General features: G+C 45.8%; 1 protein-coding gene across 1 annotated transcript in view; it reads left to right on the forward strand.

Moving 5' to 3' along the window:
* LOC128684233 (histone-lysine N-methyltransferase SMYD3-like) overlaps positions 1-13330 on the forward strand; it is a 33724-nt gene that overhangs the window by 7462 nt on the left and 12932 nt on the right. The window contains exons 2-4 of the mRNA XM_070085650.1: positions 1719-1896; positions 10471-10540; positions 10815-10942. Of these exons, the coding sequence (XP_069941751.1) occupies positions 1719-1896; positions 10471-10540; positions 10815-10942 (376 nt within the window). The remainder of the gene's footprint in view (positions 1-1718; positions 1897-10470; positions 10541-10814; positions 10943-13330) is intronic.

Genomic DNA, 13330 nt, shown 5'->3' on the forward strand with positions numbered 1-13330 from the left:
GTGAATCAAGGACAGAGGGGCAGCTTTCTAATTGATTAGCCAATTAATGAGAGCATTAAAATCTCTTAGTTGAATTAAGATGTCACTGGAATCCTGGTCAGTACTGGTACTATACTCCTGATGCTGTAATCTTAATTTCGTGATTTGTTCCAGTTTTCTCTATTTAAAATTTGTTACATTTTGCACATGGGATCTTGCAAAAAAAAAAATAATCAGCTTTTTCTGGGGTAATCCTAATCATGAATATTTGTACGCTATTTAAATGTTTAAATTCAACATTTATATTAGAAGATTTTGAGGACGGACCTGGAGATGATTTCGGGACAGGAGGAGGGTGTCAAAGTTCTCTTGACCCGGTCACAGACCGGAAGGTTACATAATATGGTGGCACCAACATATTCTTGGTTCAGTATAGTTCATGGTCTTCATTTTTTTTACTAATAGAAAGTTTTGAGTGTCGTAGGTTATTAAATACTTTATAAATCTTCTTTATTTCCTCATCTATAAACCTGCCACAGACGTGACACTTAACAGCCTTTATAAAGACAGATATTGATCAGCTTTCTATATATACGTAGTAATTGTATCTTTCTGATAATTAAAATATGACTGTGTAATGTGACTCTCAAAATTGTAATGGCACGATTGCAAACAAACTACGGTACGGGCGGGGATTGAACTCGTGGCAAGTAAGTCGTAAAACTCCAGGCCAGCGCGTAAGCCACTGGGCCGGCTGGCTACAATAAGAATTATCCACCATAGGGAGGTTAGCATGGGTCTCACTATGACCACAAAGGCAAGTTTTTACAGATGAATCTCCCGCCAGCGTGGCCGTGACATTTTACGGCTCACTTACCGCGAGTTCAATCCCCATCCGTACCGTGATTTATGACCATGTATTATAAGTGTGGAAGCATGAGGTGACTGAGGGTCTTTGGAGTGGCCAACCAGGAGCCTCCATCTCTCTCCCTGGGATTTTGATCTCCGGGATTGTTTGAAGTCATTGGTTTACGTGAAGATCAGATTCCGCCGCTGAAGCGGCGAGGATGTTGTGCCCTCCAGTATCCATCCCGGACAAGAACATGTGGATACACAAAAGACCTAGGAACTAGGCCACTACAGGGTTAACAGGAGTACATCTGGATTTATACCTACACTTGTTTGCTTAATATACCTGGTATCTTATTTCCACTAACAAAATAAGCGGACAACGAAGCACATAGCGTTAAACAGAGTGACCATGAGGTTGACGCGGAGGAAAACCGGAAAATGTTGAGTATTTGCGAGAGCGAATTGGTGGCCGCATGTAACACCATCACGCATGATACCATTTGTGCATCAAAAATAATAATGGTGGACAAGATGAGCACATTCTTTGAATAAAAGTCCTTATTGTGGCCTTTTTCTTAATTTATCTCTATGATTCCAGACATATGGGACACCTGTAGGAATGGCAATGAGTTATTTTGCTCAAATTCGACTGTAAATTGTATGGACAAAGGAAGACCATTTATTTCAAGTATATAATTATTTAAATCTCTCTCTCTCTCTCTCTCTCTCTCTCTCTCTCTCTCTCTCTCTCTCTCTCTCTGTCTCTCTCTCTCTCTCTCTCTCTCTCTCTCTCTCTCTCTCTCTCTCTCTCTCTCTCTCTCTCTCTCTCTCTCTCTCTCTCTCTCTCTCTCTCTCTCTCTCTCTCTCTCTCTCTCTCTCTCCTACAGAGACAAGAGGATACTGAGTCGATGCCAGGGGTGCCGGACACTGTGGTACTGCAGTGACCAGTGCCAGAGAGAAGACTGGGCACTACACAGCTTCGAGTGCCACAACCTCAGACGACTTAGCCCATACGTGCCACAGGACTTTGTCAGGCTCATGGCACGGGTCATCATGAGACTCAGGGTGAGTCAGGATAAGACTGGGTGAGTCTTGGCGAATCTGAGTGTTGGAGCTTGTCTGGGTGAATCTCTGGGAGAGGCTGTGCGAGGTAGGACGAATTAGAGTGAGTCGGGACGAGAGTAACAAAGGGAAGGGGGCAGTAAAGGGTCGCCCTGAGAAAGGGTCTTAAGTAAATCAGAGAAAGGGGCTGAGTAGGAGAGTGAGTGACGTAAGTAAAAGGAAAGGGAACAATAAGGATGATAGGAATGAGAAAAGGTAAACCCGTAAGGGTGCCACAGAGCCTGGGGAATGGACAGCAGTCATGGCATTATTTAAAGAGGGGGGTGGAAAGGGAAGCTCCAGTTCCTCGGATTAAGAGTTCATCAGCAGCATGGACGCTGGTCTACCAGTAAGAATATGAACAGCCAAAAACATTCTTCATTATTCACGATAACAAACAGCAGTAATAAAGGAATTATTTTTATTATACAAGTATCTTAAACCTCGCTTTTATTGGCCCTGATAAAGGAGTTATTTTAACTCTAAAATTATCTCTGTCTCGATTATATTCACTCCGATAATAGTTATTCCTAAAATAAAATAATCTCTAAGTCTCAATTTTTTTAAATGTCACGATAATGGGGTTATTTTAATTACATTATAACCTTTGAGGTTGTTATCACAGCGACAGATGACGGGCTGGTTTGTACCCGAGAAGGTGATAAATTCCACTAATTAACTCTCCTAATGACTACTGTTGTGGTTGGTAATTAGGTGATCAAGTGATGGGTGCCTCCTTTTCACCTGGCGCACGTCAGGACGCTCCTGTTATCTTGTCTTGAGGTGTTATCTGGAGTGTTATCATCTCCCCCCCCCCTTCCTGGTGACAGGTGACAGGCACCTGGGACCTGTTATCGCCACGGTAGGTTACATAACTGCGCCTAAGATAACACCTGGTACATATCAGCCAAGAGAAATGACTTTACGGACACATGATATAACTGCTGAAGGATTCCTAACTGTCAAGATAACTGCCATAACTTCGTGGAAACGCCCAGGAAGCAGCATGATAACACTGCATGAGGGGCTCTTGATTTAAGGAAATGGGGACTTTGGGGGAATCAGGAATTCACTATATTTAAGGGGAAATCTTCATTACGAAGACGTTTCGAACAGGACTGGGCTTCACCATGACGTTTCGTCCAAGACTGGACTTTTGCGATTATATATAACACAGATACACGGTCTCATAAGGTCACCTAGAGGTCAGGCTTGGGACAGGTCACGAGGTCAAGCAATATTCTTATCATAAGTGCCGATTTGTTGGGTAGTGAAAGTGGGACACGGGATCATCTCCATAAGAAATATTTATATTGCATCAACAATGTGCTATACGAGCAGTGTGGACCTGCCAGTGTATACAGTCCCTTGGTTTGTCGAATAACTTCAGTCAGATGACCTGGCTGCTTCCAGGATACAGCGCTTGGTTTTCTCCTGCTGCTGACATGACTGTAGATCTGTTCCCTGTTTCATGATGTGTTTAGATTTGTAGTGATTGATGCATACGTTGTTGATATCGTCCATATCTTGTAAATATATTTGTGTTGCTACAGGCGAATCTGAAGGTCATATCCTGTCTCCCTGATGTATGCCTCGCTACATCCTACACATGAAGTGCTCTTAACCCCAACAGTAAAGGTAGTTATGGGTCTGTAAAGTCTGGTGATATCTTTGATGGTTTTGTTGTCTATGACTGAAATATTATAGTTTTGGCTTTATGGAAAATAAGAGGCAACCTCTCTACTGAAGAGGACATAATGATGCTCAAAAGTAGATGTTTTTCTGGGCGTGGTGCAGATCAGTATGGCTTTCCATCCGCAGAAGTGAATGATGTGTAATAGGTACTTAGCTGTGAAGGCGTCCTCGAGGTATTTCAGTCCCTTCCCTCAAAGAATTCTTAATTACAAACCCTGAGAGGTGAGGAAGAACTGACCTACGATGTCCATGCTGTCTTCGGGTCGTGGGGGTAAAAAAAATAGTGAATCAAAACATCTTCGTACAAACCCTATGTTGCAGGGTGTTCCTTTCCTTGGCGAGGACGTCAAGGAAGGGGTGACGAAACCAGGTTTTTTTTCTCCTGAGTAAATTGTATGGTGAGTTCCACTGTCTTTAAACAGACGTCATCAACAGACGTCATCAACAGATGTCATCAACATAGGTAAATAATGCTATGTGGGATGAAGATATACGTACCCGAGGTAAATATTGACCAAGACAGCAATAAAGAGTGAAGCGTCTCACCATGCTGTCACCCGTCCTGTTATATACATAATTTAGAGCACCGCGAAAAAGCTTCCAACTTTAAAGTAACGGCCGTAACATAAACAAGAGATGTTTAGAATTTCATTCACAGCTAAACTGCAGTTTTGTAAATGGAAACTGGACGACCTTTAGTCAGTCATGGACCATTTTATCAAGTAACGATGTGTTTTGGTCCAGGACAGACCGTGACTTGGATTGGTCCAGAAGTAAGAATGTGAAGAACAAAAATAAGAATAAGTAGGCCAACCGTAGGAATTTCAGGAGTATATTGAAAGTATACTGAAAATATAGTCCTCTAGTATGACCCATAAGACTTTGCTGCTTTCCAGAAGAATATAATAATAATAATGAGAAGAAGAAGAAGAGAAAGAAGCGGTAGTGTGGCAATAGCAGCAACAGCAGCAACAACAACACCAACAGCAGCAGCAGTAGCACCAGCAGCAGCATCAGCAACAGCAGCAGCAACAGCAATAGCAGCAGCAGCAGAAACACCAAAACCAACGGCAGCAACAGCAGTAGCATCAGAAGCAGCAGCAACAGCAATAGCAGCAGCAGCAACAACAACACCAGCAGCAACAGCAGCAGCAGCAGCAACATCAGAGGACGGACCTTAGAAATACTTAACTCAGAGTTTGAAGAGCCGTCTGGTGAGTGTTGGTCCCAGGAGGCTGACTAAACTCTCACCGGCCTTCCCAATGACAGAATTACCTCCCATTTATGCTTCTAATTATACCGTGAAATTTGATTTAGAAAGGGCTAGCGCCTGCACAACTTGCACTCCCTTGGGCCTGGCTGCATCCAGCCTACACAATGTCGAGGTTCCAGGAGCTATAAACGACTCAGTGGGTGCGATAAACAGAGCTGGGCTGTGTGTATATCACCTTGTAATCTCTCTATCTGTTCCTGTTAAGCTCCTAGAATTACATCTTAACTCCATACGCCACACAATCAAGGACCAATAATTGGTTTGAATTACTTAATCATTCGTAGATGACAATGTCCTAATTAGGACTTGCCTACCATGGTCCAGTAGGTTTCCGAAGTCCTCATCCATTCCTATGGTGTAATTCAGGTTACTGCCTAAGAATGTGTAAAGTTAATAGCATATTTTGGATAAAATGTGATGAAAGGATGTTAAAATAATAACGACGATTAGCTGAAATCAGTTTATTAGTATATGTGCTAATGCGAGCGTGTGATATTAATGTTGTGGCCTTGGAGGTGTCCAGACACCTCCAAGACTGATTACTTCGTGTTATGATGTGATCAGCCTGACGGGACAGTGTGTTGATCAGCCTGACGGGACAGTGTGTTGATCAGCCTGACGGGACAGTGTGTTGATCAGCCTGACGGGACAGTGTGTTGATCAGCCTGACGGGACAGTGTGTTGATCAGCCTGACGGGACAGTGTGTTGATCAGCCTGACGGGACAGTGTGTTGATCAGCCTGACGGGACAGTGTGTTGATCAGCCTGACGGGACAGTGTGTTGATCAGCCTGACGGGACAGTGTGTTGATCAGCCTGACGGGACAGTGTGTTGATCAGCCTGACGGGACAGTGTGTTGATCAGCCTGACGGGACAGTGTGCAGGGACATCAAGTCATAACATGTCCTTCAATAGAAGACAAAAATCGCAGTTCCGTGGCTGGGACAATTTATTACTAAGGAGAGGGACTCTGACGACGTTATGATAATAGTAACAATAACGATAATAACATTGATTTATAAATTTTAATCAAATGCCATGACCCCACCATAAAACAGAGGACCCCACCATGAAACAGAGGACCCCACCATGAAACAGAAGACCCCACCATGAAACAAAGGACCCCTCCATGAAACAGAGGACCCCCATGAAGCAGAGGACCCTCCATGAAACAGAGGACCCCCATGAAACAGAGGACCCTTCATGAAACATTGGACCCCCATGAAACAGAGGGGCCCCATGAAACAGAGGACCCCATGAAACAGAGAACTCCCATGAAACAGAGGACCCCCATGAAACAGAGGACCCCATGGAACAGAGGACCCCACATGAAACAGAGGGGCCCCAATGAAACAGAGGACCCCATGAAACAGAGAACTCCCATGAAACAGAGGACCCCCATGAAACAGAGGACCCCATGGAACAGAGGACCCCACATGAAACAGAGGATCCCCCATGAAACAGGGGACCCCATAAAATAGAGAACCCCCATGAAACAGAGGACCCCCATGAATCAGAGGACCCCATGAAACAGAGGACCCCCGTGAAACAGAGGATCCCCATGAAACACAGGACCCCATGAAACAGAGGACCCCCATGAAACGGAGGACCCCCATGAAGCAGGGGACCCCATGAAATAGAGGACCCCCATGAAACAGAGGATCCCCATGAAACAGAGGACCCCATGAAACAGAGTACCCCCATGAAACAGAGGACCCCATGAAACAGAGGATCCCCATGAAACAGAGGACCCCAATGAAACAGAAGACCCCCACGAAACAGAGAACCCCCATGAAACAGAGGACCCCCATGAAACAGAGAACCCCCATGAAGCAGAGGACCCCCATGAAACAGAGGACCCCCATGAAACAGAGGACCCCATGAAACAGAGGACCCCCATGAGACAGAGGACCCCCATGAAACAGAGAACCCCCATGAAACAGAGGACCCCCATGAAACAGAGGGCCCCCATGAAACAGAGGATCCCCATGAAACAGAGGACCCCATGAAACAGAGGACCCCCATGAAACAGAGAACTTCCATGAAACAGAGGACCCCCATGAAATAGAGGACCCCCATGAAATCTAAGACCCCCATGAAACAGAGGATCCTCATGAAACAGAGGACCCCCTTGAAACAGAGAACCCCATGAAACAGAGGACTCCCATGAAACAGAGGACCCCCATGAAACAGAGGACCCCCATGAAACAGAGGACCCCCATGAAACAGAGGACCCCCATGAAACAGAGGACCCCATGAAACAGAGGACCCCCATGAAACAGAGGACCCCCATGAAACAGAGGACCCCCATGAAACAGAGGACCCCATGAAACAGAGGACCCCCATGAAACAGACGACCCCCATGAAACAGAGAACCCCCATGAAACAGAGGACCCCCATGAAACAGAGGACCCCCATGAAACAGAGGACCCCCATGAAACAGAGGATCCCCATGAAACAGAGGACCCCCATGAAACAGAGGACCCCCATGAAACAGAGGACCCCCATAAAACAGAGGACCCCCATGAAACAGAGGACCCCCATGAAACAGAGGACCCCCATGAAACAGAGGACCCCCATGAAACAGAGGACCCCCATGAAACAGAGGACCCCCATGAAACAGAGGACCCCCATGAAACAGAGGACCCCATGAAACAGAGGACCCCCATGAAACAGAGGACCCCCATGAAACAGAGGACCCCCATGAAACAGAGGACCCCCATGAAACAGAGGACCCCCATGAAACAGAGGACCCCCATGAAACAGAGGACCCCCATGAAACAGAGGACCCCCATGAAACAGAGGACCCCCATGAAACAGAGGACCCCCATGAAACAGAGGACCCCCATGAAACAGAGGACCCCCATGAAACAGAGGACCCCCATGAAACAGAGGGTCCCCATGAAACAGAGGACCCCCATGAAACCGCGGACCCCCATGAAACAGAGGAACCCCCATGAAACAGAGGACCCCCATGAAACAGAGGACCCCCATGAAACAGAGGACCCCCATGAAACAGAGGACCCCCATGAAACAGAGGACCCCCATGAAACAGAGGACCCCCATGAAACAGAGGACCCCCATGAAACAGAGGACCCCCATGAAACAGAGGACCCCCATGAAACAGAGGACCCCCATGAAACAGAGGACCCCCATGAAACAGAGGACCCCCATGAAACAGAGGACCCCCATGAAACAGAGAAACAGAGGGTCCCCATGAAACAGAGGACCCCCATGAAACAGAGGACCCCCATGAAACAGAGGACCCCCATGAAACAGAGGACCCCCATGAAACAGAGGACCCCCATGAAACAGAGGACCCCCATTAAACAGAGGACCCCCATGAAACAGAGGACCCCCATGAAACAGAGGACCCCCATGAAACAGAGGACCCCCATGAAACAGAGGACCCCCATGAAACAGAGGACCCCCATGAAACAGAGGACCCCCATGAAACAGAGGACCCCCATGAAACAGAGGACCCCCATGAAACAGAGGACCCCCATGAAACAGAGGACCCCCATGAAACAGAGGACCCCCATGAAACAGAGGACCCCCATGAAACAGAGGACCCCCATGAAACAGAGGACCCCATGAAACAGAGGACCCCCATGAAACAGAGGACCCCCATGAAACAGAGGACCCCCATGAAACAGAGGACCCCCATGAAACAGAGGACCCCCATGAAACAGAGGACCCCCATGAAACAGAGGACCCCATGAAACAGAGGACCCCCATGAAACAGAGGACCCCCATGAAACCCCCATGAAACAGAGGACCCCCATGAAACAGAGAAACAGAGGACCCCATGAAACCCCCATGAAACAGAGGACCCCCATGAAACAGAGGACCCCCATGAAACAGAGGACCCCCATGAAACAGAGGACCCCCATGAAACAGAGGACCCCCATGAAACAGAGGACCCCCATGAAACAGAGGACCCCCATGAAACAGAGGACCCCCATGAAACAGAGGACCCCCATGAAACAGAGGACCCCCATGAAACAGAGGACCCCCATGAAACAGAGGACCCCCATGAAACAGAGGACCCCCATGAAACAGAGGACCCCCATGAAACCCCCATGAAACAGAGGACCCCCATGAAACAGAGGAAACCCCCATGAAACAGAGGACCCCCATGAAACAGAGGACCCCCATGAAACAGAGGACCCCCATGAAACAGAGGACCCCCATGAAACAGAGGACCCCCATGAAACAGACAGAGGACCCCCATGAAACAGAGGACCCCCATGAAACAACGACCCCCATGAAACAGAGGACCCCCATGAAACAGAGGACCCCCATGAAACAGAGGACCCCCATGAAACAGAGGACCCCCATGAAACAGACGCCCCCCATGAAACAGACGACCCCCATGAAACAGACGACCCCCATGAAACAGACGACCCCCATGAAACAGACGACCCCCATGAAACAGAGGACCCCCATGAAACAGAGGACCCCCATGAAACAGAGGACCCCCATGAAACAGAGGACCCCCATGAAACAGAGGACACCCATGAAACAGAGAACCCCCATGAAACAGAGGACCCCCATGAAACAGAGGACCCCCATGAAACAGAGGACCCCCATGAAACAGAGGACCCCCATGAAACAGAGGACCCCCATGAAACAGAGGACCCCCATGAAACAGAGGACCCCCATGAAACAGAGGACCCCAGCCAACGTTTCACAGTGGTAAGAAACTCATAATGGTATAAAACTGTGTTTCTCTTTTCGTCGCTAAGTTATCTTAACTTTATCAACTTTTCAGCGTGTGGAGAATGGAGAACTTGGTGGTGGTGGGGAACTTGGTGGTGGTGTTGAACTTGGTGGTGGTGGTGAACTTGGTGGTGGTGGTGGGGAACTTGGTGGTGGTGGTGGTGGGGAGGATGAACTTGAGACAGGTAGGAAGGAGGAGGCTGGAACGTGAACATGGAGGGATTGAACTTAAACCCGGAGAGACTGAACTTAAAGCTTTAGAAGTTGAACCTAAACTTTGAGATTAAGCTAGCGAGCTGTATCCTCACCCCTTCCTCACTTCCCTCCTCACCCCTTCCTCACTCCCCCTCACCTCTTCCTGACTCCCCTCCTCATCCCTCTAAACAATATTATATTATGCTCAGCAAAGCAATATATAACTCTAAACAAAGTTATATAAATATATATATATATATATATATATATATATATATATATATATATATATATATATATATATATATATATATATATATATATATATATATATATATATGTATATATATATATATATATATATATATATATATATATATATATATATATATATATACATACATATATATGTAAGATAAGCTACGGGGGGTGGAAATCTTTAGCTCAAGTACTTTCACATTTCACAATGCGTCATCAGGAGCTGTGCAATGTTATAAGGGAGCAACCAAAGCAGGGGGAGAGGTCTCAGAGAAGCGTAGGTGTCACTGGCCACGGTTACCCTTAATCTAAGGGTAACCGTGGTGTGTGTGTGTGTGTGTGTGGTTGCAGTATCCTACCACATGTTATTTCAGAGATGTTTCTCGTTTCATCAGGACGGTGGTGACAAGATAGTGGAGATGTACAGTGAGAGAGAGGGAAGACGCTTCAGAAACCTCATGAATCGTAAGTTGTAACTCGTCACTTTCATACTTGCCATCCTCCTACTCGTTACTCTCCTTCTTGTCAACCTCATACTCGTTACTCTCATTCTCGTCACTTTCAAACCTGTCACTGTCAGTCTTGTCACTGTCATTCTTATCATACGTAAATCCATAACACTCCTTCAATAAAGATGAATTCTGTAGTGTAAATACTTCCTCACCTTTGACTTATTCACCCCACCAGCCTTACCTCCCCCACCTCCCAAAACTAATACATCTGTGTGTGGTGTCCACAGACTACGCAGACATTAAGCAGAACAAGGAGAGGCTCGCTGACGCAGACTATCTTATTGAAGAACTCAAGAGATACATCGGGGAGGAGTACATTCCTAACTACAGTGACTTCCTTGGCATATATGGCAGAGTGAGTACCGTGGGTACATGTGTGGGTGTAAAGGTGTGGGTGTAGTGGTGTGGGTGTAGGGTGAGATGCAAGGGTGTTGAGAGCACGAAAGAGGGGTCGTTGCATGACGCAGGCAGGGTGTTGAATTCTCAACTCATCTCTGAGTTCATGTTGTTATACTTCCAGCACACAGTTTCCCCTTAAAATGTGCCACACCTCAATAAATAAGAAACAAAACTACCAAGACAGTGGAATGGAACCAGGAGGTACAAACCACGTTAACAAACTAACCATGGTTGTCGCAACAGTCGAGACCACAGAGATTTTCTTTAGTGACAGAAAGCGATAAAGAATGACAGGAAATAACAAGAATTTTCCACCACCTCGAAGTCACTGTAGGACTGGAAGCACCACCAGTGACTCCTTTATCACAGTTATAGATGTTAATGTCGACAAAATAAATAAAATCGCCCAAGAAACATAATGGAACATTATTTTCTATATTCTCTCTGCAAGTTGACAAGGTTACTAAGGAACATCAAAATACCGCTTAATAGTGGACTCATTACAGAGTTAAATGCAGCGTTCAAGGAAGACCCGTGAAACATGTTACAGTGACAGTAAAATTCGACGAGTAAGATGCATGGACAACACTAGGAATCTTTATTAAGGAAATGTTTCGCCTGCGATGCAGCCTTCATCAGAAACATCAGCAGTGGTGGAAGGCGAAGCAGACAAAGTAGAGAGGTAGTTGGCGTAATCAGTCCATCACTCTCTGAACAAGATGGTAAAACTAAGAGTCTTACCATCTTACTCCAAGAGTGATGGAGTGATTGCATCAACTTCCTCTTTCTCTAACTCCGTCTTCCACAAGTGCTGATGTTTCTGTAACCTACTAATAAACTCTGCACTGCACGGAGAAAGCTTCGCCAATAAAGAACTCTAGTGTTGCCCATATGTCTTACTTCTCGGCTTGTTGGTATTATATACCATTAGTAACAAGACAAGTAAATTAATGTACCTACAGTCAACAGTCAATAAGGAAGAGTTGCCTTATATAGTATGTTAGAGTCGATCATTTGCACCATATATGATGTAGTCGAAGTTTGGGCAGCAAAATTTTAAAAATCAGAATCTAATTGGTGATCTGTATATTCATAATCAAATTATTATGCTTGTCTAACCTCACAGTGATCACCAGTGAGGAAGAAATGGCTTAGATATTTCATGGCTGGGGTGTAAGGTGGAGAATGAGCGCGTACTACACTGCCACACCAGCTTGTACATTAGCCAAATGTCTGAGGTGGAAGTTAGTCACTGGAGCAGTTCGGTCGCTCGCGGACGTTCACTTACCGAGAAAAACATTCCTCGTAATGTATGTTGCGCTTGGCGAGGTTTGTTAATGTTAAGTTAGACGTTGTTAGGTAACGTTAATTTAGATTAGGTAATGTCAGACAAGGTTACGTAAGGTTAAGCTGGAAAGGTTAGCTTATTTTAGCTGTGTGCAGACATCGCGAAGCACCCCCATCCTGTGTGTGTGTGTGTGTGTGTGTGTGTGTGCGTGTGTTGATGACGGCCACTAACTGACTCACCATCACCTGTCTCCTGACCTACACTGGACATTCAGAGAGGCAGCCAGTTCACACAAATATTAGAATCAGCTGGTAGAAGAACACAGGCGTGGTTGGTAGCACGTCCACTTACACACACTCACACACACTCACACACACACACACACACACACACACACACACACACACACACACACACACACACACACACACACACACACACACACACACACACACACGCACGCACACACACACACAGGGGGTCAGGAACTTTGAATTGACCCCTGCAATCACAATTAGGTGAATATACACACGCTACGATAAAGCTCATGGAGCAGGGGGAGAGTAGACCCTAGTAGCAACCAGCCAGAAACTGTGACTCGACCGACCCTTGCAACCACAAATGAGTACAAATAGGTGAGTACATACACACAAACATACGTAAAGAATGTTGTGTTTGGGTACCTGACGTCAAAAAAAATACGAAGCACTTCTTACCTCAAAGATTATAACAACGATTTGCTAATTATTTGCATCTGATTTTCAATTCAGTTGATTTTAGATGTAATATCTACCCTAACAGGAAAGACCTAACATTGGGTTACTAAAACTAATCCCCAGTTCCTAGCTTTGACAACAGATTGGACAGATATTTCAGTTAGAAGGACTGGATTTTGAGGAGGACCTGCCAGGTACGGGCCAGTATGTTTGCTGCTGTCTTCCTCCGTTCCCATGTTATTATGTTCATACTTGTGTGTTCATTCATTTCTCTCCATCTTCATTAGTCTAACTCTTATTATTTCGTTCTATTGACTTTATTTACACCCATCAACTTGCT

Source organism: Cherax quadricarinatus, chromosome 16, assembly GCF_038502225.1.
Source record: "Cherax quadricarinatus isolate ZL_2023a chromosome 16, ASM3850222v1, whole genome shotgun sequence".
Taxonomy (NCBI): domain Eukaryota; kingdom Metazoa; phylum Arthropoda; class Malacostraca; order Decapoda; family Parastacidae; genus Cherax; species Cherax quadricarinatus.